General features: G+C 41.6%; 1 protein-coding gene across 1 annotated transcript in view; it reads left to right on the top strand.

Annotated features, from left to right (window-relative positions):
* Positions 1-27,925, top strand: part of LOC132111610 (usherin-like) — a 234,161-nt gene that overhangs the window by 125,467 nt on the left and 80,769 nt on the right. The window contains exons 38-40 of the mRNA XM_059519061.1: positions 5,789-5,977; positions 13,575-13,722; positions 16,795-16,937. Of these exons, the coding sequence (XP_059375044.1) occupies positions 5,789-5,977; positions 13,575-13,722; positions 16,795-16,937 (480 nt within the window). The remainder of the gene's footprint in view (positions 1-5,788; positions 5,978-13,574; positions 13,723-16,794; positions 16,938-27,925) is intronic.

Genomic DNA, 27,925 nt, shown 5'->3' with positions numbered 1-27,925 from the left:
GAAACTCCGCTCGGTTTAAGCAGAGGACAACAACAGTTTCAGTTTCAAAAGTATGCCAACATGCACAGCGTTCAACTCTGGCCGAGCCAAACATGCAGTCACTGCAAACTTACATGAAACAGTCCGTAGTCATAACGAGCCACCTCCTTAGTGCAGAAATACGAGCAGGACTTCTGATTACAGGCAAGATTCTCCTGTTAAACACTCAAAGACCTCGTTAAACTCACGTCTCTTCTCACTCTCCCGTTCTCTCCAACTTTCTCCTGTTCTCTCTCGAACTTTTCCTCCCGTCTCCCGCTCATAAGAAAATCTGATTGGCTCACAAACTTGTCAGTCTCTTAGTTGTCCAATGCACATCAACTCACAACCCAAAATGATGTTTACCACGTTTTTCACCTGTACTCCCCAACCAAACTCTAATAAAAGAAAGGAAAAAATAATACATAAACGTTTCAAATAAATAAATAAAATAAAGCATTCTGTCATAATTGCACCCTCAGTAAATCTAGAAAAGGACAAATATAACATCAGGGTTACACAAGTAAATTCTGTTCTTTTTAACCTTTTATTTTTCAGAAAATCCTAAAAACAATGGCTCATTGCAGAACTGTTTTCAACAGATAATAACAACGATTTTCTGTGTGTGTATGTGTGTGTGCATGTTTTTGTGACATATCAGGACACAACTCTGTATAATGACATGGGTATGACACAGGTATTACAAGGAGAGGGTGACTTATGAGGACATAACCAATGTCCCCATTTTTCAAAATGCTTATAAATCATACAGAATGAGTTTTTTTGAGAAAGTAAAAATGCACAAAGTTTCCTGTGATGGTTACGGTTAGGTGTAGGGTTGGTGTAGGGCCATTGAATATACAGTTTGTAAAGTATTATAAATTATACAGTGTGTGTACATCCAACTCAACCTTTTTCCTTTATAGCCCCATAGGGCTGGTTTTATCTATTTTTAAGATTCAATTTGCATTCATATACTGTCAGTATGTGAGTGAATTAAGTGTAATGCTGAACCCCGTGTCCCCCATTCTTTCTTTCACATATCCTGCTGGTAGGCATCCAAAACGCTGTGTATTCCTGGTCAAAGTCCAGCCAGTCTAAGATGAAATGACTGACCTGCACCTCTATGTGTCAGCACTTCTTCTTGTCTGCCAGGCCAGTAGAATAGATTGTCTTTCTCTATTAATCAAGAGTTCATCTGTACAGTTTACAGATTTGACACATTTAATCCTTCCAACAGACCTGTGTGTGCATGTTACAGGGTGTGTGTTTCACTATAGCCTACTTAAATGAATGCACTGACATTTTTATACCGCATAATCCACCATCAGCAAATTATAACCCATAATGTGCTTGTTTGTAAAAAATAAATAAATAATGAAAAATACAGAAACAGAGGTTGATTTACAGACATATTACTCCGTCAGCATCTAATTGAGCTGAGCTCACCTGCTCATTAATATCTGCGGAAGATTGCTTACAAAGCAATCAGCCAGCTGCTTTGATGGACGCAGGCCTTACTGTGTATACACTTCTGCTGCTCGTATGGATAAATAGGAATCAAATTGGTCAGAGATTTATTGTTCAGCTGTCGTTTTTTTCTTTGTGTCATTGACTTACATACTGCTGAGTATGTAACTTACAGTAACACACCTCCTTATATAGTCTCTGATTAAATGCAGATGCATCTCTAAAAAAATGTTTTCCCTTAAATCATTAGTATTAATTCTCATTAATAAATTAATGACATGCATTCAATTATTAATGTTGTCTTTAATGATCAGGCACAATTAATAAAACTCTGAGAACAAAATCCTGTAAAGAACTCGATTGTTCAGTGGTGCCTAAAGTATGAAGACATTTTCAAACATGCTACTTTTTGAGGAAACTGTATATTATACTTTGATAGACACAGACCTTGCTTTGTCTACTTATGCTGGTCATTTGAATAAGTAGCCAGCGGTTTGCTATGGATCCTCTCAGTCTGCAGGCCAATCTGAGGTAGTGTGCAGCCCAGCCAGACTTAAAAGTAACTATCTGACAAGCAGGACGAGCAGCTTATGGACTCGAGATTGTAATCTCCTAGTACAAGCAGATGGAAGTGACCTCTCACAAAGGCAGCCACGTCCCCTCTCTCATTTTGCAAGAGCTTTGAAGTATTCTTCTGAGCAGAGAGAGCAAGATTATGGTGTGCAGGGAGATTGATTTGAGAGAGTGAGATCACCGTCAGTGGACTCTTCCAACCAAACTCTTGTTTTCCCTTTGTCGTGCCATGCGTGATTCGTGTACATTTCTTGTCACTGTTTCTATGATAGAGATGGTAGCTTACGTTGAGTGTGAAGTAGTATTTTTATGCTTTTTCTTTGATTATATCGTTGGCTCCGGAGGGTTAAGCACAGTTTATTTTTGTATTATTGTGGAGTGTGTTATTCGTGAGGGAGGGTTTGTTCGCACCAGGCTAGCAGGGTCAGATCCACAGGCGTCTCACTCTCTCTAGCTTTCTGTGTTTTTATGCCAGAAGAGAAGTTTAAGCGATTTCTCTCAGTGGATTGCTGGAGAATTTATCGGCGGGTGCCTGGCTATCACAGATTAAGGGAAATGTCGATCAGTAATGACCCATCTACATGTTAGTATTGCAGTAAAGCCAAGCTTTTATGTCAAAAAAATCGGAGTGGGGGCTATTACACATGACAGGGGTGATCAAGGGACTGTGGACCGAGGCTAGCATTATTAAATATTGACTACTCCTGTGATTTATGTAGAGCTTCAGGGAAAAAGTGACTTTTTAACCGTTATATATTCTTTAGTCTCCAATCCCTTCCATTTATCTCTTTTTGGAAATAAAGTGTATGTTGGCTGCACATTTCTTACTCCCAGCTGAAAAGGGGGGAAAAGCTCTTGCCCTTAAAAAATGATACAGATGATGTTGTAGCAGTTCATTTTATAAACCGACAAAAGCGGAATAGGTAAATTGGAAGCAGTTATAAGATTTAACAAAAAAAAAGCTAGTCGTACTGTAGAGGACAGAGAATGATTCATTAAGGGCATAGAGCTCAGATAAATTAATTAAGTGTGTTTAGTTTTGCTTAAACAGGTAATTTTTACAAGCACTGGGTGTGTTTTTCTTCTTCCACTTGCATTGCACAGTAATGTAAAATGTCTGCTAAACACTTAAGCAATGGAGGAGAGATGCCTTTGTGGGCTTCAAGTCGTTGGGGCACTTCATGCCAATTGATTTCTTCATGACGTTGCATTTCAAGCCTCTTTAGATGGGGAAAGGGTGAAGGTTATGGACTCGGCCTGCACACACGTCTCCCTTCTTCCTCTTGTGTGATGGTAGAAGTCTATCTGGTGAGAGGTGAGAACTTAGGGGAATTAATTCCCTTTTAATTTGCAAGCAGGGCCGTATATCCTGCGGTCGATTGCATTACAGTAAGTGGTGGTGGCTGGGGACTTGGAGGCTTGGCTCTTGACCTCTTGGTTAATGTGAACACATGAATGGGTCTGACTGAAAGCATTACAGCCATTGAGTGGTAATGAACTGTAAACTGAAATTCTGGTGTCTTATCTTTTAGAGCCATGTTTTTGGGTGAATAAACTAAAATTTGACCTGACCTGAGTTGTGTGTGCAGATTAAGTAGGATAACCAAAAGATAAAAAATTAAAATGCAAAAAAAGTTACACACTTACAGATGTCCCTGTGTCCGTAAGTCTTTTTCATGTTGAGAATTTGTAATACAAACACATTTCAGCTTGGAAAATTTCTGATTCCTTTTTCTGTGCTTTATTTCGATACTGCTTATTACAGCTAAGTATGTGAGCATCTCGGTTATTTTTAATGGATTTTATTTGCTTCCTGATTTTAATACAGCTCTTTATTAGGCTTTTACCAGATTGACAATATTCTCAATCACAATTGTTTTGTGCCATTATTTATAAAAATGTATTTCTATTTTAGCTGCTGTGTTTTTTTTTCTGTGGATCCAGCTTCCTGTGTGTTGAATCAATGTCTGGGCTGGAAGCGCAATCAATCCCCATTTCTGGATTAAGACCCAGACAGCCAAAGCCTGGGCTTCCCTGTGTCAGCAGGGCACTGCGGTTCACACACACACATGGAGAGAGAGTGCAACAGACTGTCCAGCATTACAATATAACGTTTCTATCTATATAGCCTACAAGTCAACTGTTTTTGAACAGTAAGATTTTTTTATGTTTTTAAAGAAGTCTCTTCTGCTCACCAAGCCTGCATTTATTTGAAATATTTTACTATTAAAATAAAAAAATAATAAAATGTAATTTATTCCTGTGATTTAAAGCTGAATTTTCAGCATCATAACTCCAGTCTTCAGTGTAACATCCTTAAGAAATCATTCTCATATGCTGATTTATGATTATCAATATTTAAAACAGATGAGCACATTTTTTTCAGCATTCTTTGATGAATAGAAGGATCCAAAGATTAGCAATTATGTGTTTTAAAAAACTTTCGCAACATTATACACTATTCCATTCAAAAGCTTAGAGTCAGTATAATTTTTTTGGGGGGGTGGGGGGGGGGGTAAATTATAGAAATGAATACTTTTATTTAGCAAGGATTCTTTAAATTGAACAAAAGTGATGATAAAGGCATCATTTTACAAAATATTTATATTTCAGATAAATCTTCTGAACTTTATATTCATCAAAGAAACCTTAAAATATTCTACTCAGCTGTTTTTAACATTATCATAATAAGTTTTTTAGTTTTTTAGCAGAATATCAGAATTTGTGTGACTGGAGTAATGATGCAAAAAAAAAATCTTTGAAATCTCAATAAATTACATTTTGAAATATATTAAAATAGAAAAGTTATTTTAAATAGGCTAGTAAAAATATTTCAAAATTTTACTGTTTTGCTGTACTTTATCAAATAAATGCAGGCTTGGTGAACAGAAGATACTTCTTTATAAAACATTAACAAGCTTACTGTTCAAAAACTTCTGACTGGTAGGACACTATAGGCAACTTTAATTTTTCTCTAATTTCTAGCTTTTAATTGGCTTAGAAACCTATAACCGCTGGACAATAACAAATAATTATTTGTTTATATACTACAAACACTTTTTTTATCACATAATAAGGCAGAATAGTTTTTATACTGTAATAATAGCATTTTTCATATACTTTATTTATCACCTGCTGGAGATGACTTGAAAAAAAAAACATATTGTCGCAATCGTGTCTGTTTTTCTCATAGACTGCATAAAAGGTTTTTCTGTGAAAACAACTGTTGACATACAGCGATAGTTGGACGCTGTTGCCCATATTAGGAGTTTCCTGGTATGATTTTCTGCTTGAGAGCGCCCTTCGGCTTCGAGTATGAATTAAACGCACACTGACTGCAGGAGAGTTTTAGCGCTCCGTTGTGTTCGTCTAGCCTTCTAGGTCCGAATAAAACATCAGGTCATGCGCAAACTATCTTGTCTCTTTGAGTTTAAATTTTAATTTATTCACACCAGCTTTTGAAAACCTCTATACGAACACACTTGACCGAAAAAGTCCGGCCGACGAATTTCCGTGTTATCAAAAGTGGGGACATGCCCCCCGCGTAATCTACGCCCCTGTGCTGACACCTCATTGTCGATGATCCAAGAAAATTGGATCTGTATTTAGCAGCTTATCGACAAAGTGATTATCATCCAAGTTCCTGAAGACGTCTTCAGGTCAGCGTGGCTCTGATCCTTTGATGGGGCTTTATGTCGATGTTAAATTGCATCTCTGTGTGTTTCAGGTCAGAACTTCAGCCGTTTTGAAACGGCAGACACAGAGACGAGAGAGCTGCTAAGCACTGGTAAAGAGGGCCAGTGGGTGTCTATAGAAGGACTGCTGCCATATTCTAACTACACAGTGCTGGTGAAGGCCTGTAACAGTCAGGGCTGTGTGGAGAGCTCTCCCACCAGTGTCTCTCTCCCACCAGGAGGTCAGTACCAAACACAGCTTTCTGTAATAGAACACCATTTACATTTGTTGTATTTGACATTGACTTGCAGCACATGAAGATTATGTTCTCTTGCTATATACAGGTCCTTCTCAAAAAATTAGCATATTGTGATAAAGTTCATTATTTTCCATAATGTAATGATAAAAATTTAACTTTCATATATTTTAGATTCATTGCACACCAACTGAAATATTTCAGGTCTTTTATTGTTTTAATACTGATGATTTTGGCATACAGCTCATGAAAACCCAAAATGCCTGTCTCAAAAAAGCATATTTCAGCATATTAGCATATTTCATCCGACCAATAAAAGAAAAGTTTTTTTAATACAAAAAAAGTCAACCTTCAAATAATTATGTTCAGTTATGCACTCAATACTTGGTCGGGAATCCTTTTGCAGAAATGACTGCTTCAATGCGGTGTGGCATGGAGGCAATCAGCCTGTGGCACTGCTGAGGTGTTATGGAGGCCCAGGATGCTTCGATAGCAGCCTTAAGCTCATCCAGAGTGTTGGGTCTTGCGTCTCTCAACTTTCTCTTCACAATATCCCACAAATTCTCTATGGGGTTCAGGTCAGTAGAGTTGGCAGGCCAATTGAGCACAGTAATACCATGGTCAGTAAACCATTTACCAGTGATTTTGGCAGTGTGAGCAGGTGCCAGGTCGTGCTGAAAAATGAAATCTTCATCTCCATAAAGCTTTTCAGCAGATGGAAGCATGAAGTGCTCCAAAATCTCCTGATAGCTAGCTGAATTTACCCTGCCCTTGATAAAACACAGTGGACCAACACCAGCAGCTGACATGGCACCCCAGACCATCACTGACTGTGGGTACTTGACACTGGACTTCAGGTATTTTGGCATTTCCTTCTCCCCAGTCTTCCTCCAGACTCTGGCACCTTGATTTCCGAATGACATGCAAAATTTGTCCAAAAGTCCAGTGCTGCTTCTCTGTAGCCCAGGTCAGGCGCTTCTGCCGCTGTTTCTGGTTCAAAAGTGGCTTGACTCCGGCATCTGTAGCCCATTTCCTGCACACGCCTGTGCACGGTGGCTCTGGATGTTTCTACTCCAGACTCAGTCCACTGCTTCCGCGGGTCCCCCAAGGTCTGGAATCGGTCCTTCTCCACAATCTTCCTCAGGGTCCGGTCACCTCTTCTCATTGTGCAGCGTTTTTTTGCCACACTTTTTCCTTCCCACAGACTTCCCACTGAGGTGCCTTGATACAGCACTCTGGGAACAGCCTGTTCGTTCAGAAATTTCTTTCTGTGTCTTACCCTCTCGCTTGAGGGTGTCAATGATGGCCTTCTGGACAGCAGTCAGGTCGGCAGTCTTACCCATGATTGCGGTTTTGAGTAATGAACCAGGCTGGGAGTTTTTAAAAGCCTCAGGAATCTTTTGCAGGTGTTTAGAGTTAATTAGTTGATTCAGATGATTAGGTTAATAGCTTGTTTAGAGAACATTTTCATGATATGCTAATTTTTTGAGATAGGAATTTTGGGTTTTCATGAGCTGTATGCCAAAATCATCAGTATTAAAACAATAAAAGACCTGAAATATTTCAGTTGGTGTGCAATGAATCTAAAATATATGAAAGTTTAATTTTTATCATTACATTATGGAAAATAATTAACTTTATCACAATATGCTAATTTTTTGAGAAGGACCTGTAGGTTTGATCTTAGAATTATTGCAGTACACAAATATTTATTTGTTTTTGTTTTTTATTTGTTTATTTTTATTTATTTTTTACCAGAGACTTTTATCCAAAGTCCCTTTTACATTTTGCCATTTTATTCAAGATAAACATTTCATCAGTTCATGCATTCCCTGGTAATTTTCTAATTAATTAATTATTTTTTATGAAAAATTAATAATCTGTTTTTACTGAATGTTAATTATTATTATTATTATTATTATTATTAATTATTTCATTTATTTTGGGTAGAAAGAGTGCTTGCTTTATTGAATATAGTGTGTAAAGATGGACATGGCTAGAAATCCTTAGGAAGAGAAAGCAGTAATGAAATCAGGCCATGTTGCAGGCCAGACTTGAACCTATGTCATTTGAATAAGCACAGCTTAATGTATCTACAGCATGTGACAAATAGTGCACTATGTCTTTAGAAATGTGGACCTTTTTTTAGGTGAAAAATACAATTATTAGGTAATGAAATAGGAATAGGTTGGAAGTTATGAAATCTAAATGATCATCAGAAATCTCATAAAGTCAACTGGCTGAAACATCAACATCTGCCAGAAAGCTGACAAGAATATGATTAGCGGAGTTAGTTGTAAATCAATATGCAGTAACTCACTGAGATTTTGTACACAAACCAATATCATGCAATCACCTGATATTGATTTTTTTCCCCTCCCAAAACTTATCTTCATAAGTAAAATGTGTGTTTTTTATTTTCATTTTGTTCACATATACAATTTCGCTCTATTTCCATAATATTGCCATGTTCTTCCTTAACAGACAGCCTGTAAACTTCAACCCTGGCTCATCATATCTGACACAGAGCTAAAGGCTCTCTGCACTAATGTTTAATCACATGCCTCCACATGGGTGGAGAGCGAGCTGTTTGATCAGGCTGAATCTTCTGGGCCCTGTAACACTGCTTTGTATGGTGCCAGCAGGGAGACATTGGACATCTGCTGGCTGACAGAGAACAATGCTCGCTGCTGGTGATCTAAAGACATGCCATTTCCTATCTATGGCAATGGCAGATAAGAGCGTATGCACACAAGTGTAGCCACTATACGTTTATTGCCACACTAAGGGGCCACACATTCCCACTGTTAAATTGTTGTTGATTTTAATTGTAACTCCTACAGCTCCAGAATGTTCTTTTTTACGACCTTCTCAAGCAAATGAAAGGTAACAACTCACTGGTTAAATAGGCCTTAGTCTATCCTTCCTTTTACTTAATGGTGTGGGAACTTATTAAGCTGATTTATACAGAGAATGGCTGTTGGGAAGCATGTAACATGCACTGGGTTATATGTGTTTAAGGAAAGGGTAAAATACCATGGAGGAGATAAAAAAGGCAATTTACTGATTTCTGCCTTATTCCCAACACCCCATTGTGTTCGGAGGGAAGGAATGGTTGGAAAAAAGGGGTCAGTGGATCAGTGTTTCTTCAGATGAAGGTGGCTATTCAGTGCAAACTTTACATCTTTATAATTCATTTTTGATATTTCCCTTTCATGTTTCTCTCCTGATTATTCTTTTACCACGTCATAACCAGGTGAAACATGACAACAGTATATAAATGCTTAGTCCTACACTGAAAAAAAAATAAAGTAGGATTAACTTGAAAAAAGGAAATAGTGAATTTAACAGCATGTTTTCAAATAAAGGTTGCACAAAGCAATGTTGCCAAATTTTCTTGAATAACGCTTATTAAAAATACTATAATTTAGCGGCAAGTATTTTCTTAACATGATTACAATTCAATTTTGAAGAATTAATGTGTGTAATTATAAAGTGTTCAGTAAACATTTCTAAACGTAAGCCTTTGAGAGAATATTTACATTAAATGTATTTTTATTCAATTTCATAAAAATGAATAAAAATATGCTTCAAAAGGTAAGGATAAAAGAAATGTAGATTAAAAAGGAAAAGGATTAAAAAAACAATAGCTTATAGTTTTTATTTTTTTCAAAGCTTTCTTATTGCTATTTTAGATCTTTCTATCCCTTTTAAAGCTCTTTATACCACTCTAATATTTGTTTTACCTGAGGAATCATTAGACAATCACTAAGATCCCATTTGACTCGTATGTAAAAGTAATATGACCAGACCCAGGCAACTCTAAATTCCCCAGGACCTATATATCCTCCCACACACACACACACACACACACACACACTTTTCATGATCGAAGAGACTGACAAGACATGTCTTTCGACCTGATAACCACCTTTGCTTTGCTTAAACGTTCTGTGACAATTATCATTCTGTCTGTACCTGAAAGGAAGATCATTTTCCTTTAGGGAAAAGAAAATGAAGTTGCTGTGACACGTTTCATGAACAAACATCAGCATTTGAAACCCCAGAGCTCCACCTTTGTCTCATCTCTCACGGAGGTGAACGGAACGCTCATTCCCAGAGGAGTGTGTATGGATTGAGGATTGATTCGGGGGAATGGGACATGGCCTTGCATGTTCTTAGATGATGAGGCTGACCTGTAAACGCCAATCCATGTTAATGCCCAGCCTTTAAATACAAACCAATCGCTCTTCTAGGGCCCTGTTACAAAAAACAGCAACACACCAAGTTAAAGTTCTGCCAAATTGTTCAAGTTCAACACAAAGACACAAGAACTATAAATTTTAAATACCACACGTTTCCCTCTACTTCTTTCGGTAGATCTTTTGGTTTGTCTTAGCTGAACTGAAGACTTGTCTCAAACTGTCCTTGTTATATCAAAGAACAGACGGAGTAGAAGGCTTAGGATACAGACGAAACATAAAAGTGCATAGTTTAAAATGATTAGTGACACTTTTGATATACCTGAGAAAGGAGGGAGGTGAAACAAAGACGCTTTATACTGACTGTTTGATGAAATACGGCTGTGAGGAATTAACTCTTTTGTCAATGGGGTGTCTTACTCTCATTAGACTCTCCTGTCTCTTTCTATTTTTCTCTCTCTCTACAAACTTTAGGGAAGAAATCAAATGCTTTGAACATGTTGTTCATTCCTCACTGTGCAGAACATGCAGGTTAACACCGGTGTTTTTGCATACACTGAATAAAGCCAGGTTTTCTAAGAATTTTTTTTTCAGCCGAAAAGGAGTAACAGCACAATGAAGTTGCGATTGTAAGTTGCATTCTGTAAGACATGGACGGAAGTGTGACTTGACGCACAATATTGTAGAAAAAGGTGCCACATGCAGCCTATTTGATCAAAAAATGGAAAGCACTTTCGAAATTAATAATCTGAGGTTTTCTCCAGAGATGTTTTACAATTAAGGTCGATTGCTATGTAGAATGGGTGTTTCCTTTTGCCTGAACAGTGAGTGGCGGGGCAAACCAAAAGTCCAATACTCTCCTACCTTCCTACCTTTACTCCTGATACTGTCACTATTCTTGTCTGTATGTGTTCCTTCGCTGGCATTTTCCACATTTCATTTTTCTCCCTTAATAACAAATTTGTCCATTCTGATGCTCAATTTTACCAAACTAATGGCTGCTGATGACTACTTGAATGAATTCTGCCAAAGTGCTGTCTTGTAAGTGTTTGTTAAATGCGTAACAAATTACGTGAGTATAGGTCTGCTCATGTCTGAAAATAATATATGAAAAACATTATTTTACATAACAAAAACATTATAGCTTATTTTCGTTTAGTATATTTTTTTAATTAATGTAAAAACTGAAATTAATTTGTAAAACGTTTAATCGTGTTCAGCATGATAGGCTGCTTTTGAATTCGTGACGGGCCATGGGTAGAGAACCACTGCTATAGCACCTATTTAAGCTTAATATTGTCTGTGCCACTTGAACATTACAAATGTTGTTTTTAGATGTACAAATGTCTCTCTCTGCATCTGAGCCATGGAGAACAATCACTCTTGATAAATTCACAATATGCCAACCTCTTCAGTCAGTGTTACACCATTGGTGCTGTGTGTTGGTGTTCAGGTCCAAAATATATGAAGTAGTATTGGCATCTCTGAGCTGCGGCAATCTGTAGGGACATGGTCCAGACCTGTCCATATGCTAATCATCATCATTATGTTTATGACTGGTTGGCTGGGCATTCGCTGTTTATTCCTGCCCAAAAGCCATAGCAGCAAAGGCAGATGGAGGAAAAGAGTGAAATGGCTTTTATCCCCGAGTCCGTCCAGCAAAGCCCTATCCACTCTTCTCAAAGCAGCAGAGTCCCTCTGCCGAGCTTTTTCTTGCCTAATACAAGCTAAATGGACATTATGAAAATTGCAGCTTGGCAGTAAAACTAATTTAGAAGCGCTGACTTGAGTGATGAGACTGACCCCTGCTGAGCACAAGCCACATCCCTGTTCCCGCATGCCAGCCTATGTAGCGTTGGGTTCAGACATCCGCATCATCTCTTCCTTCACCGTTCAGTCAACACTGTCACCCTGTCCTCCTTAATGACGCATGGGTACGTCAAGCTTTGAACACAACAGCTTGGCATATCCATACTCTTTATTGACATAATTGGCAGTTCCATCTCTCATCAATCAAAGTATTAACATCTTTTTTTCTTGCCATAATGTCAATGAATTGATCTCATTTAGTCTTTTCTCTGTACACCAGAGACCACGGAACCAGAAATTCAGTCTCGCTCTCATAAACTTTTTTTTTTTCTTTTAGTGCTTCGACCACCACAGGCTTATTCAATTATAATTTGGAATCTATTGAGGTGATTCTATTTCAGCGTGGCTGAAATGACTTAAATAATCAACAGTTATTGAGTTTTTGTGGCTGGACAAGAGGAGGATTGATTGAGATTGAGACTTCACTTAGGGAAAGGACTTCACTTGGAGCATTGGAGTGCTGTATTACTGAAGCTGATGCTGACTAGATTGCTCCTCAGAATAGATGATATTTGCCTGGAGTCCTCACTATGCACTAAGAAAAGACACAGATTCAAGATGTTTTCTTTTTGACTGGTGAGATGTTTTCATGTGCTTCCAGGCAATTTTGTAATATAGTCTTGATGTCTTGTCGATAGAAATTAGCAAATAATGAGATCCACATTGCAGTTACTTATTACTAATTATTATTTAGTATTACTTTTATTTATTTTTATTATTGTACCATTTTTTAAAACATTTAAAACAAAGTATTATATTATGTTATATTTGACTGTCAATTTTGTGATCTAACAATTTTTCATATAAACAATTCAATATTAATACTTAATGTAAAGTACTAATATTGTGAAACTCACAGATATTATTTGAATATGTGTGCATAAGGGTATGTGTGTAAGTAAGCCCTGACCAGTGAGATTGTGTTGAGAGCAGATGACTAGATGTCGCAGTAAATAGAAGCCGGAGCATTATCTGCATAGTTGATGGTGCGCTGGGTTAGAAGCGAGGCGAGGAGGCTTAGAAGGGACCAGGAAGTCCTTGTAAATCAGAGGCGCAGAGAGCTGACCGCACCATTACACAAGTGCCATTCACATTCTCCACCGTCTCTTGTCTCTCTCTTTAAAAAGAGAGAAATTCTCTCTCTCTCTCTCTCTCTCTCTCTCTCTCTCTCTCTCCAGTCTGTAATAATAAAGATGGCTACATGATTCTCCACCAGCAGAATATTAAATCTTTAAAACAAAAGAAGAATATTAAAAATATATATATACACATATCCTTTAAAAGCCTTTTGGAGAACCAGAACTCAGGGCATACAGTAGGTTGTGCCATTGTGAGTGCTTATAGCCCAGCATGTGATGTACTATATACAGTAAGCTGGGCTTTTTCAAAGTCTCACAACCCTAAAATGCTCCCATCCCCAACAATGTTTCTACCCATGTTCCTTAGCATATGCTGCACCATGCAGGTCTTTTCTCTGCTCCACTTCACCTCTGCATCCTCTCCACATACAGCTCCAGATGGCCTCCTGCCCCCCAGGCTGGCATCTGCCACCCCCACCTCGCTGCAGGTGGCTTGGGCTGCTCCAGCCCGTCACAACGCTCCCGGACCTCTGCGCTACCAGCTCCAGATGAGGACTTCAGCTTCCCCACAAGTTCACCAGTAAGCTCAGAGCAACAACGCCAAGAAGACCTTTCACGTTGTACACATGCACTTTTCCACACTACAAACACATATAGGTCATCACTACTACTGCAAACATGCAACCATCAGTGAACAATAGTTCTTTTGTAATGATAATACAAAAGGCAGTGAATCTGGAAAACAGGATACATCTATCAGTATTTGATCTAAAGAGAAGAAAGTAGTGGTTAGACTGTTGTAGAGCAGATGTACAGGAATATCAAATAGTAGGCCTAGACCAGGGCTGTCCTTATGAAAAAAAAATCTGCTTCTGTAAAAAAAAAAGTAACAAATGATTTATCTAATATATATGCATTACATGCTCCCTGACAACAAATTGCAATTTAATCAGAAATAGGAGAATTCTCATTTTGTTGTAATAAATAAATGACTAGGCACATGTATTATATATCACCCTCATTTCCTGGGATTCTTTTGAAATGTATTTCATTGTTCATGTGATTTATTTATTATACTCCATGGTAAATTTGATTGTGGGGCTCTGTGGAAGTTGATGCTGCTTAAAAAACCAGCAAAGATTTGTTCCTATCAGCAGGACTTGTAAGCCATTTAATGCAGCATGATTATATCTATTTCTCATTTCAGTTCAATACAAATGTCCACTTGCATTTTCACCAGAATAATGTCATATTCTAACCATAGAAGTTGATGAGCTCATTCAATCTTAAGATCACTTATGATTTGATTTGCAAAACACTTAACGGAAAAGATATGTTAATCATTTTAAAACCCCTATTAGGTTTGAATCTATAAGCTTGTGTACTACTAAGAGTTGTCAAAGTTAGCTTTAGCTAATATAAACATTTAAAATGAAGTCTTTATCAACAAAAACAGCTAAACACACACTTTTTGGACACAAGGGATCAATTCTCACCACTAACTAACTATTAACTTCAACTTTTGCCTCAGTTTACTCCTAATCATGACTTATGAATAGTCTGTAAGGTAAACTGTTTAAGTTTAGCTATTGGGTAGGATTAAGTGATGTAGAATATGGTCATGCAGAATGTGTTTTTTTATAAGTGCTAATAAACAGCCAATACTCTAGTAATGTCCTAATAAGCTAATAAACAACTAGTTAATATGGAATCCAAAGAAACAAAGAATCCTGTAACAATGTGTCATGGTTTCCGAAGAAATGTTAAGCAGCACAACTGCTTTCAACACTGATAATGCTAAGAAATGTTTCTTGAGCACAAATCAGCATATTGAAATGTTTTAGAATTAAGAATCATATGACACAGAGGACTGGAGTAATGGCTGCTGAAAAATTAACTTTTGCTACCATAAGAATAAATTACATTTAAAATGAATCAAGTATAAAACAGTTATTTTAAATTGTAGTAATATTACACAATATTACTGTTTTAATTGTATTTTTGATCAAATAAATGCAGCCTTGGCATAAGAGACTTAAAAAAAAAAACTTTTTGGGCAGTAGTGTTAATTGCACAATTGCAAATTTAATTCTCATAATCAGGGTTGTCACTAGTGGGGTGAAAGGGGGTGACGATTATAGGGGTCAACGGCTGAGGGGGGGCCCCCGGCGATCTCAACCGACTCAGCCAGCCTAAAAAGATGCTCAGGACGGTTGACGGGCCACTGCTGCGCGTTGTCACAAAAGCATATTATTTTCACGTGTTTTTAAATTACCACTTGTAATTTAAACATTAAAGCATCCAAACACAAGACACGGAAAAGCTTAACAGAGTAGCTGGTTACTCGCGCGCTGTGTTCGGTGCGCACGAGAGAGAGAGCTGCGTCCCAGAGACAGCGACACTGAACCGAGCTCTACTTTGGGAAGTTCTCCTCGAAGTCCCTCCTGCACCTGAACGAACAAATACAAATCACAGTTAGAACAAAAAAAAAAAAAGATGTGAAAGAGCCCAATTCAGCACCGCGGTGTTCTGGTGTTTAGGGCTCACGCAGAGAAAGGCGTCTCAAAACGCTTGAGTTTGCTTCTTTTTGCTCGTGCCGACAAATACATACAAAATATGTCAAAATACCCGCCTTGGAAAGTATGCTCGAAAAAACAGTTTTTTTTTAAGTTATTTGTCAGTTATTTCTTAAGTGAAAGTAAACAGTTGAGGAAAAAAATTATATTGGATGATCATCGTCTCTTAAAGTGACAGCGTCTAATTTAGCTACTAGCTGCTGTAATGTTAATCCAAGAAAATGAAAGAAAAATCACTCACTGCTCTTGAATCTTCATAGAGTGAACTATTAGTGAAATAGATAGATATACATTTTTTAACTCTCTATCTATAGTGTATATAAAATTGGGACCAAAAATTATTCAGCACCTTATAAAGCACCGTGCATTGCTTATGTGTTTTTTTTTCTGAATTGCTAATGCAACCTTTTCACACCACAGTCTGAACAAAATGAAGCATTGCTTGGTAATTGCTCAACAAATTATTGATAGTTGTATAAATATTGTCATAATAACAGTTGTCTGTAGTTTTGGTTGATTGTAATCCATTAAATAAATTTCTATCAAAGTTATGACATTATCAAGACGAATTTGTTCTGACACAGTTTAACTATAAGTTCTTGTCATATTTTATAACCATTTTAGAAGCAATAGCAAATAAACTGTAATAATGTGAGAAATGTTGAAGGTGTCTGAATAAATTTTGGTTTGATTGTATATTTCATTTTTACATTGAAGACTATCCAGTGCTATTTTACATTTAATTATTCGGTTTCTGTACCTGGACACCTACAAACTTGAAAAAAAAAACTTAAACATTGTGTAAATAGCACAAATTAAAAAAAAAAAATTAACAAACATACAAATTAAACATTTTCAAACAGTGCCCACTGGTACAACCTTCAGCGGGGCCCCACAAACCCCAGCTACGGCCCTGCTCATAATTAGGACTTGGTTTGGTCATAATTAGGACTTTGGTTTTTTGCTTCATCATAAAGTTTATTGGCTGTAAATAAAAATATAAATGCATCTACTGTTTTAATGTGTACTGTAATGTGTTCTGTGTAATTCACATGTACATTTAATTCTATCTTTAGGTTAATGGACGATGAGACGACTGTATTTAGTCACACCGTTAAGGACCTTGAACCCTTTACCGAGTATCATTTCAGACTGCTGGTGTCCAACAGCCATGGAGAAACCAGCAGCCCATGGGTCTCTTTTTTTACTGCACAAGACAGTGAGTTCCACAACTGACACACACAATGCCCACAAACACAACAGAAAATCATTAAGCACACAACGTGTCAGGCGGTTTCTCTGTGAGGCTTGTCCCACAGAAAAGAGCAGGTGGGGGGGCAGTGGACAGACATCACTAGTTAAAGGTACGCCTACATGACCTTGCCGGTGTCATTTTGGACTGATTACCGTAATAGAATCATATTACGGATCATAACAGACACTCTCTGCTAAGTTATAAATTAATTATACTTCAGCCTATTAGCACATGCATTATAATTACTGAGCCAGTATTCGCATACCCTCAGATTGCACTGTATTATGGACCACCACCTCTTCATGATCATGCTTAGAGACATCCCCCTCCCCACAATGCCCTGCAGCACTTCACAACTTCTGCTTTTGGGAAGTGTTTTCCCTCTGTTTGAGAGCAGAACTACATGAGCTGAGTAACATTCACAGCCTCATTGAGACTTTTTGTTCAATTTCTTGTCTTGCTGCTTTGGTCTATTTGTTTTGCACTATGTGTCTGTATATTTTATTTTGCAACTTGTAATTAGTATTCTTTATGTTTAGTATTTCCTTTCATAGGTTGTATTCTTCACTAAGAGGATGTCATAAATTGTCATGCCTTTACGAATCTCTGCATTAGCTGCATTGTTAAGCCATGAAGAATATGTTCACGTAGTTTAAATAGGGATGAATGAAAACTAAGCTTAAGCTTTTGCTTAGTAAAGTTTGTTTTAGCAACTATGATGTTTTTAATTGTATATTGTTATGCTTAGATTAAAGACGATTAAAGATGGTATTGAAATAAAAAGTTTTTTGATTAAGATATTATGTGATAGACAGTATCACTTTATAAAGTGCTACCTAAAAAGCGAAATGCTTTGATATTTTATAAAAAAATAATAAATAAATATTTTCATATTGAATATTTTAATAATAAAAACATGTAAATACTTTGGGGCATTTAAGTGTTTGAAATTCAGTGCAAGTCTGTCACCAGTGCTCTAAAGTGCTTTTTTTTTTATTTCACTGGATGTGTATTTAATGTATTTTGTTACAATGAAACTGGCTTTCACGTATTTACTTTACCATATGCCAAAACGTACTCGGTTACTAAACGTAACCTCGGTTCTCTCTAGAAGAGCGAACGAGTACTGCGTCTTAGCTAAGACGCTACGGGAAAAGTCTCTTTTCACGAAATACTGAAGCAAAAAATTATCCTTAATTTTGTATTTTTGTAAAGCGCATTTGCAGCAGTACACAGCCATAGGCGAGACGGCTCGTTCGCTCATTGGCTTGTTCTGCGGCAACTGCACAGCCTATCGAGCGCGGGCTGATGCAACATCAGACCAATAAGGGCGCTTCGCGCCCTTCTTGCCACTTCCCGCCGAAACGGGTGTGGCCCAACCTATAAAAGGAGCTCGAAAAGGCTGACTCACCTGATTTATTTCATCGCCGAAGCGAACCAGAGTGAATCGTGCGCACGGCAGAGAACGCAGTACTCGTTCGCTCTTCTAGAGAGAACCGAGGTTACGTTTAGTAACCGAGTACGTTCTCTTACGAGAGCTCTCTCGTACTGCGTCTTAGCTAAGACGCTACGGGAACCCAATGTAAAACGCCGTGCGCGCAGGGATCACACACCAATAAACCTGGAGCAACGCCCAGGATTTACAGTGCACAGTCACCTGAGGGACTCACAGAGAGTCCAGGACAGAAAAGGGAAAAAGCCCTCCGTCCCATATCTAGCAGCATCCGTAGATGCGGCAATATGACGTCACACAGCCGAGGCAAGGCCTGACCAATGTGGCAATGCGGGTCTTACGCAATACTGCCCATATAACAGTCGGCAGCGCATAGCGCTCGTGAACTCAGAATTCCCCTCAGGGCCCTGATTCGCCTATACCGACAGCAGCCTTGCTTGCAAGGCGGGAACCTCCAGGTTATAGAACCTGATAAATGTAGACGGCGAGGCCCAACCTGCCGCCATACATATATCCTGCAAGGAGATCCCAGTAGACCACGCCCACAACGAGGCGATGCCTCTTGTGGAGTGTGCTCTGACGCCCAACGGGCACTGAAGGCCCCTGGAAGCGTAAGCTAACGCTATGGCGTCAACTATCCATCTGGATAGAGTCTGTCTCGAAACAGCCATTCCCTTGGAACGCCCACCGAACGAGACAAATAGCTGCTCCGTCTGCCGAAAGGCAGCAGAGCGAGACACATAAGCTCTTAAAACCCTGACAGGGCAAAGAAGACTCGAGTCTCCATCCTCCCCTGACACCGGCAGGGCAGACAGGGCAATAACCTGAGCCCGAAACGGTGTGTTGAGGGATTTCGGCACATAACCGTGCCTAGGTTTGAGTATGACTCTTGAGTCATTGGGCCCAAACTCCAAGCACGACTGGCTCACCGAGAGCGCGTGCAAATCACCCACACACTTCACAGAAGCGAGAGCCAACAAGAATACTGTCTTGAACGACAGATGCTGAAGGCTAATCGATTGGATAGGCTTGAAAGGGGGACCTTTCAAGGCCTCCAAAACCGCCGCGAGGTCCCACATAGGGACTGACGGAGGTCTGGGAGGATTCAGCCTCCTAGCTCCTCTGAGGAACCGGATGACTAAATCATTCCTTCCTATTGACTGACCGGACGCCGTTTCAGAAAACGCCGCTATGGCAGCCACATAAACTTTGAGCGTGGATGGGGCTCTGCCCTTATCCAACAGCTCCTGAAGGAAGGAGAGGACCTCCGTCACCTCACAACTAAGGGGTGAATAACCTCGAGCTGTGCACCAGCTGGAGAACACCGACCACTTCGAGGCATACAGACGTCGTGTCGACGGAGCTCTAGCCTGAGTGATGGTATTTAGCACTCTCACTGCGAGATCAGCGGGTAACCATTGAGTGCCCATACATAGAGGGACCACAACTCCGGTTGAGGGTGCCAAATCGAGCCCCTGGCCTGCGAGAGGAGGTCTCTCCTCAATGGTACCGGCCACGGGGCGACATCTGCTAACTGCATCAAATCTGGGAACCATGGTTGGTTCTTCCAAAGAGGTGCTACAAGCAGTATTGAACATCTCGTTTCTCTCACCCGTTCTATCACCTGCGGAAGGAGGGAGACGGGAGGGAACGCATAAAGCGGGCAGCACGGCCATCTCCGTGACAGCGCGCTTTCGTTCTTGGAAAAGAACGCGGGGCAGTGAGCGTCTTCGTGGGACGCAAAGAGGTCCACCTCCGCCATGCCAAATCTCTGCCACAACAGCCGGACTGTTTGCGGGTGTAGAGACCATTCGCCCGTAGGAACATTGCCTCTGGACAGCCTGTCTGGACCCAGATTCTGCAGTCCAGGCACATGCACTGCTCTCAGCGAGCACACGTTGCGCTGAGCCCAAATCAGGAGGCGTTCCATCAGCCTGCACAGGTTTCGGGACCCGAGACCGACCTGGCGATTTATGTAGGACACCACGGACATGTTGTCCGAACGGACTATGACGTGGTGATCCTTGATATGGGGACAAAAGCGCGTCAGCGCGTTCTCCACTGCCAGCATTTCCAGGCAGTTGATATGATGGAGCTTTTCCCATTCTGACCATAGGCCAAAGGACGGTCTGCCTTCGAGCAGCGCTCCCCATCCCGAAGTGGAGGCGTCCGTCGACAGCATTTTCACACTCGGGGAAGTCCCCAGGCTTACACCTGATCGGTACCAGCCGTTCGCTGTCCAAGGTGCTAGAGCCGCAACACAGCTCTGATCGACCTTGAAATGCAGCCGGCCAGACGCCCACGCTCTGCGCGGCACCCGAGCCTTCAGCCAGAACTGCAGGGGGCGCATGCGGAGCAGGCCCAGCCGCAGAACCGGAGATGCTGAGGCCATGAAACCCAGCATCTTTTGACAGTGTTTGAGCGACACAGTCGCGCCACAGCGGAAAGAACTCGCTGCACGCTGAATGCCCATCGCGCGCTGTGGTGACAGCCGCGCCGTCATGGAACACGAGTTCAGAACTATACCCAGAAACAGGATCGTCTGACTGGGGTTCAGCGAACTCTTCACCCAATTGACACTGAGGCCGAGCTTCTCGAGGTGATCGAGTAAAACGGCTCTGTGGTCCATGAGCTCCGCTCATGATCGGGCCAGAACCAGCCAGTCGTCCAAATAATTCAGCACTCGTGTGCCTCTGAGTCTAAGAGGAGCGAGCGCTGCATCCATGCACCTCGTAAACGTACGAGGAGCTACGGACAAGCCGAATGGCAGGACTGCAAACTGGTATGCCTGGCCCTCGAAGGCGAATCTCAAATATCGCCTGTGGTTTGACGCTATCTGTATTTGAAAATACGCGTCCTTCAGATCTATTGACATGAACCAGTCCCCTCTGCGAATCTGCGCGAGGAGCTTCCTGGTCGTGAGCATTTTGAAACTGCGTTTCATCAATGCCTGTTCAGCTGTCTTAGATCCAGTATGGGCCGGAGACCCCCGTCTCTCTTGGGCACCAGAAAGTATCTGCTGTACAGCCCCCCCTCGCTTTGAGACACAGGCTCTACAGCCCCTTTGCTCAACAGTTTTGATATTTCGGCCCGAAGTATGTGTGCTACTTCTGTTTTGACCGTAGTTTCGACGCGCGCTGAAAAGCACGGTGGGCGTCGAGAAAACTGTAGCGTGTAGCCTCTCTTTATAATGCCTAGCACCCAATCCGAAACCCCTGGAAGCACTGACCATGCATTTGCATGAATGGCTAAGGGCTGGATGCGAAACGCGCTCTGTTGACTGGGCAACGGCGGCGCTCGAGTGTGCTGCGCATCTGAGGCGGGGAGCGCGCTGATCACAGCGGGCAGATCGCTCTTCCTCGACCCCGTTCCGGCGCTTAACCGACTGGAGGGAGGCTGAGCGGGTCCCGTGGGACTCGATATATCTGCGAGTAACCGTGGGCTGCATGTGTGCACTTTTACCACTTTAAACTCGCTGTCTGCCTGTGCAGAATGTACGTGCACGGGCCTCGTTTTTACAGAAGCCCCGCGCCGTATGTGACATAGTGTATGTGGGCACTGGGAAGTGGGCACGTTTACTATGCGGCACGCTCGACCGATCTGTGTCGATCTTATGTGCGCTAGCCCTGTGTGCAGGGCTGTGCTTATATGTGGAGATGGGCACTGGGTAGTGGGCATCGTCACTGCATTTATAGCACCATCGGCCGTGGCCGGACGAGCATGCACGGGTTTCGTTTTTACAGAAACCACATGACGCGTGTGACATAGTAATTGTGGGCACTGAGGGGTGGGCACGTTTACTATGCAGTGTGCGCGACCGACTTGAGTCGACATTATGGGCGCAGGCCCTGTGTGCAGGGCTGTGCTTACATGTGGAGATGGGCACTGAGGAGTGGGCATCGTCACTACATTTATAGCACCATCGGCCGTGGCCGGACGAACGTGCACGGGTTTCGTTTTTACAGAAACCACATGACGCGTGTGACATAGTGATTGTGGGCACTGAGGAGTGGGCACGTCTACTATGTAGTGCGCGTGATCGACTTGAGTCGCTTTTATAGGCGCGAGCCCTGTGTGAAGGGCTGTGCTTATATGCGGAGATGGGCACTGAGCAGTGGGCATCGTCACTACATTTATAGCACCATCGGCCGTGGCCGGGACACCAGAAATTACACTTTTTTCGGGAAATATCTGGGTAGCCGTGATAACGGTTTTCGTGTGCAGGCAAGCGGGCAACCGTACAGGCTTGTGCATTGCAAACAACGCTGAAATAGTCACAATCTCTGGAAACTGAAACAGCGGCGCGCTTAGGTGAGAGCCCGGCCGCAGCGGAACTCGTACACTGGCGCTTCGATGAAGCAGCCATCGTGTGTAGTGCCGACGCAGCGTCATGCAGCATGCGTAGATGGCTTTTCCAGGATGGCTTCGGGGCTCCCGGCCTCACCGTAATCCTCTGCCGCGGTCCCCGCGGCGGGGGCGACGGCCAGTAGAGCGAGAACGGGGGTCTCGAGCTGCGTTGCTGAAGCTGTTGTGATAACGGCTTTTGTGTGCAGGCAAGCGGGCAACTGTGCAGGCTTGCGCATTACAGAAAACGCTGAGACAGTCACAATTCCTGGAACTGAAACAGCGGCGCGCTTGGGTGAGAGCTCGGCCACAGCGGAACTCGTACACCTGCGCTTCGATGAAGCAGCCATCGTTAGTAGCGCCGACGCAGCGTCACACAGGAGGCTTTAGATGGCAACACCGCTTTTGCCGCCGTCCAGCAGAGGGCGGACAAAGGTGCGTCGCTATCGCCTGTTCCACCGGCGGAAGTGAGTGGTAGTTCCTGTTTTTAGCATCATCAGTGTGGAGAATGCTAGTGAGACAGACGAACGAGTTCGTGCTGAATATGGAGCGTTCCAAGCCTTCGCCACCTCTTCGTGAAGCTCAGGAAGAAATGAGGCGGGCTTTGAGAAGTACGCTCATCCGAAAGGGAAATACCATCCAGCCGGGAACGAGAGGGGGGGGCGCTGGTGCAAACCACTCGCGGCCGAGACTCATCGCGGCCAACACGATCATTCGCCCCGGCTCCTTCTCGATGTCAGCTCGTCTGCTGGGGTTCTGAGCAGAAGGCGCGAGATCCTCGGAGCTCGCCCAGCCCTCACTGCCCGAAGCTAGCAGAGAGCGCGTGTCCTCTTCCCCCGACGCGGCCCTGAGATCGACTTCCTCGGACGACGCGCCGGCAAACAGCGGGCGCTGCCCACCGGGAAGCGATGCAGGGGGGGCCGGTGAAGCAGGGCGAACCGGCGAGCTCGGTTGAGCTGAAGACGGTTCCGGAATCCACTGGAAGCGATGCTTTTACGGCGCCTCAGCACAGCGGAGAATGCAGGCTCAGAGAAAAAGGCCAGGCGAGTCCTCAGAGTCACCATGGCAACAGCTCGCAGTGGGGGCATCCGCCGTCAGCGAGCGAGCGCTGCATGATCTTCACCCAGGCAGGAGACACAGATGACGTACCGGTCTCCCTCGCGGAGTGGGGCTCTGACGAGCCGCAGGAAGGCATCTTAAAAAAGACGCGAGCTCTTTTACGAGTGTGTGTCGCAGGGCGAACACACACACACACATAAAGATAGGCTGTGCAGTTGCCGCAGAACAAGCCAATGAGCGAACGAGCCGTCTCGCCTATGGCTGTGTACTGCTGCAAATGCGCTTTACAAAAATACAAAATTAAGGATAATTTTTTGCTTCAGTATTTCGTGAAAAGAGACTTTTCCCGTAGCGTCTTAGCTAAGACGCAGTACGAGAGAGCTCTCGTAAGAGAACTGCGATGACCCAGCATGCACCATATTAGTAGCTCTTCTAAAAGTCGCTTTAATCCCAAACAAGCGACATGTCAAATCCTGATCAGCATGCTATATAAATCAAAACCATCCTCCTCCTCACTTTCCATCTGCCTGTTTGCGGCAGCAGAAATGAGCCCTTCACTCCAGCTCTATTTACACATCTCTTTCTTTGCGGCAGGGGTGATGACTTTGAGAACAGGTGGGCATTACCAAGCAGGAGAGAAATGATTGTTATTGGTAAAGAGAAAAGCCCTTTATTTCTTTTCCAAAATGGGCTGCGAAGAGCCTCAGTGCGGCATATTCGGCTCTCTGTGACGGGATTATGGGAAAAGTGTGAGTTTTAGTGGCTCCTGGCTCTGCTAATAAACACTCTCACTCATCTCATCAGCTGCCCCATCAATGTGAAATAGTACCCGGCAAAGCCACACTAAATTAACAGTAGGAAAGAATTGAGGAGATTCTTCAACATAATGTGGCCGGCTGCATGATAAAGGAAGAGGAAAGGATGGGCAAGGTGAAATAGGAGGAGAGAAACGTATGTCACATAGGGCCCTATCAAAAAAGAAAGACCTAAAAAAAAAAAAAAAAATATATATATATATATATATATATATATATATATATATATATATATATATATATATATATATATATATATATATATATTTTTTTTTTTTTTTTTTTTTTTTTTTTTTTTGTTTTTTTTTTTTTTTGGTCTTGATAGGGCCCCAGTCTGTCCACACGTCTTCATCTCTAATTTAGAAATCTCCTCTAGAGAGAGTTCTCCACCTCTGTGTGAAATGTTCACAGCAGCACACATAGGCTGTGTGCACGAGCTGCCCTTGCTCATACTGTATCTATGTAAGCGATCACAAATAGTGTCTGATAAATACATGTACATTTACATGTACATCTTTTGCCATTTTATTTTGATTTAACATTGATTTTCTATTATTATTATTTTTCTATTTCTTTAATTTCAGACGTGAAGAGACGTATTTTGTGACAGCAATTTTAATCTAGAGGTATCTGGAAAGTTTGAAATGTAAATTTCAAGTGTCAAGTGCATGAGACTGATGGACCTATGGCGGAAACACTTGTCTGATTTGTATGTTTGGCTCCTTTTGTGCTGCAGTATGTCAGAACACCACTAGAAATCTCCTTAGTGAAGATGTATGAGCATTTTAAGTATTCAAAAGGCCCTCATTCCTATCCTTTTTATCATTCAATTAAGATTTTATAACCATCTTTTTAATGTAATTCCATCCATGAATTTTCACCCCTTAGACTTGACAGGCGGTTCTGTGAACATAAACTTTGCCATGTAGAAGAGCTCTTTCCTCTGTCTTCTCTGCCTGTGCTAAAGCTCATGTGTCTGTGTGCTGGAGTGACATATACATAAAAGAATTTAGAGGGGCATTTTTTGTGCCCCCATTTTTATCCTTGTGAATCTATTGTATAAATGACCTGTACATTTTAACTTTTACATTTTAGGCAAATAATAATAACAATTGAAACCACCTTTGGTCTTTTTGCAGACGACTACCTCTCTTTTTGTAGTTTTTCTATTGTGTGTTTAGGTCACATAACTACAGTGACTACGTTTACATGCTGTTAAAATTTGGGTTATGGTCGGGTTAAGGTCACTATTCGGGTTTCTGAAACATTCGGGATAACCCGTTTACATGCGTGAGCAGAGAGAGTTACTACTGTATGCATGGAATGTGTAATCAGTCGCCAATCCCGATGTAAATGGCGACGCACGGTTAGCATCTGGACGTACAGACAACAAGACGCAATATGCGTCATTTCCGATTCTTCTTCCTGTATCCAAAGACAACAACAACAACAACAGCAGCAGGCGGATAATGAATAGTTTGGGGCAGATAGCGATAGTCTTTGTTTGCGCTTTGGCGCTGGTACTGATCCACCAGCAGCACTTGACACTACTGTGCCTCTATACTGCACGGGGGGGTTTTTTATGCGCCGTCTCTACTCAAAAGACCAAGATTCCTTGCGAATAGAACATGCGCAGAACACACATTTTGATGGGGATATGCCGAAACGAGTTTACAAGACCAAATATTCGGGTTAGAAAAGGGGTACCCCAGGTATAATATCCCGGTTTTTAAAAACCGGGATATGAGCATATCCGGGTTTTTGCCGGTGTTTACATGGCCGTGCGCGACCGGGTTATTGCTAATATCCCGGTTTTGAACGGGTTATTGGCTGCATGTAAACGTAGTCAGTGACACTCTGTTACTGTTAACGTGTACACAGACTTGAATTGAGTTCATTTAAATAGGATCAACCCCAACCTTTATACATACATATATATATATATATATATATATATATATATATATATATATATATATATATATATATATATATAGTTTACCCAAAATAAACATTTACTTGAAATTTACTCAACCTCAGACCATCTTATAGATGTGTGTTTCTTCATTGCTTTTATAAAGGTGAAAAAATCTCATCTGAATCAGGAGAGAAATATGCACAGATGTACAAACTAAAACAGTCCAACACAGTTCTAAACAAATATGTTGTATATTTCGGTGGGAGAGAACAACATGGGACAGACTTTTTCACTGGAGGAAGTGTTTTTGTGGATTATGGACTATATATTCCTTTACACTAAACTGCTTCTTGAAAGTAGCTTTACCGACTTCCGTCCTAGTTGACATCAGCCACGCTAACCTTCAAAGCTATCATACCGTCACAAGGACCTCTACAATGCTAAAAATAATCCTCTCCTTCACATTCCCCGGTCCCTCCCTCTTTGCCTTGTCACTTGATTGTGTTATTATTATGCTAACCAAATCCTTATAAATGTGATTTAAGGCTTGGCGGCCCGTGCTCTTGTTTTCCCTTCTGCTGTAGCGATTTATAGTGGCCCAGGAAAGGCCTCTCTAAGTATTCCAAATGTCCTGAGATTACAGCTGTTGCTGATGCCTGATTGAGGCCGACTGCCGTTATTGTGTGTTTTTGCTTGTACCCTGAGAGCAGTAAAGCATCAATAAAATCAAAAGCACCTGCATCTTAAATGAAATTTCAATTGAAAAACTTAACAGCCCTTCAAATTGCGGAATTTAACGTAGACCAGTAAAGCTTAAATAACACTTTGCCTCTGCAGACCGAAAGACCGGGCAGCTAAGCCATAGGAAGGAAGGCTAGCCGGGGATGAAGTAAGGAGGGGTGGTTCACATTCAAGGTGACTTGATTGTCTCATGTGGTAAAATTATTTACAATAAAGGAATTTCTCCTGAGATCAAACATTGGATTTGCAGCGAGCACCTATGCAGGCGTTTTGCAGTGGCAGCGGCCGTGAGCATTTTTTTTTTGTATTCATGGATGCTCCTGTACCTTTGTGGTAATTGAATCAGTTAGAGTGCTGAGTAGAGCAAGCATAAAAACCTGTTAACCCAAAGGTCAGATCTGTGCATTGTTTATTTATCAGGAGGGAGAGGGAGCGAAATCAGCAGGGCCCATTCACAGACACAGTAAAAAATTACCCCCAAAAATAACAGCTACTAGATGAATGGAGAAATCTGAGTCGGAATCATAAGCAGCGGCCAGCTGTGTGAAGTGAAAATGGGGTAAGGTTGAGTATAGGGTTAGGGATGACTAATGAGAATTAAACCTCTTTATCGCTTGACGTC

The sequence above is a fragment of the Carassius carassius genome, chromosome 31 (assembly GCF_963082965.1).
Source record: "Carassius carassius chromosome 31, fCarCar2.1, whole genome shotgun sequence".
NCBI lineage: Eukaryota > Metazoa > Chordata > Actinopteri > Cypriniformes > Cyprinidae > Carassius > Carassius carassius.
The sequence above is the reverse complement of the archived record's forward strand: the minus strand, read 5'-3'. Positions and strand labels throughout refer to the sequence as shown.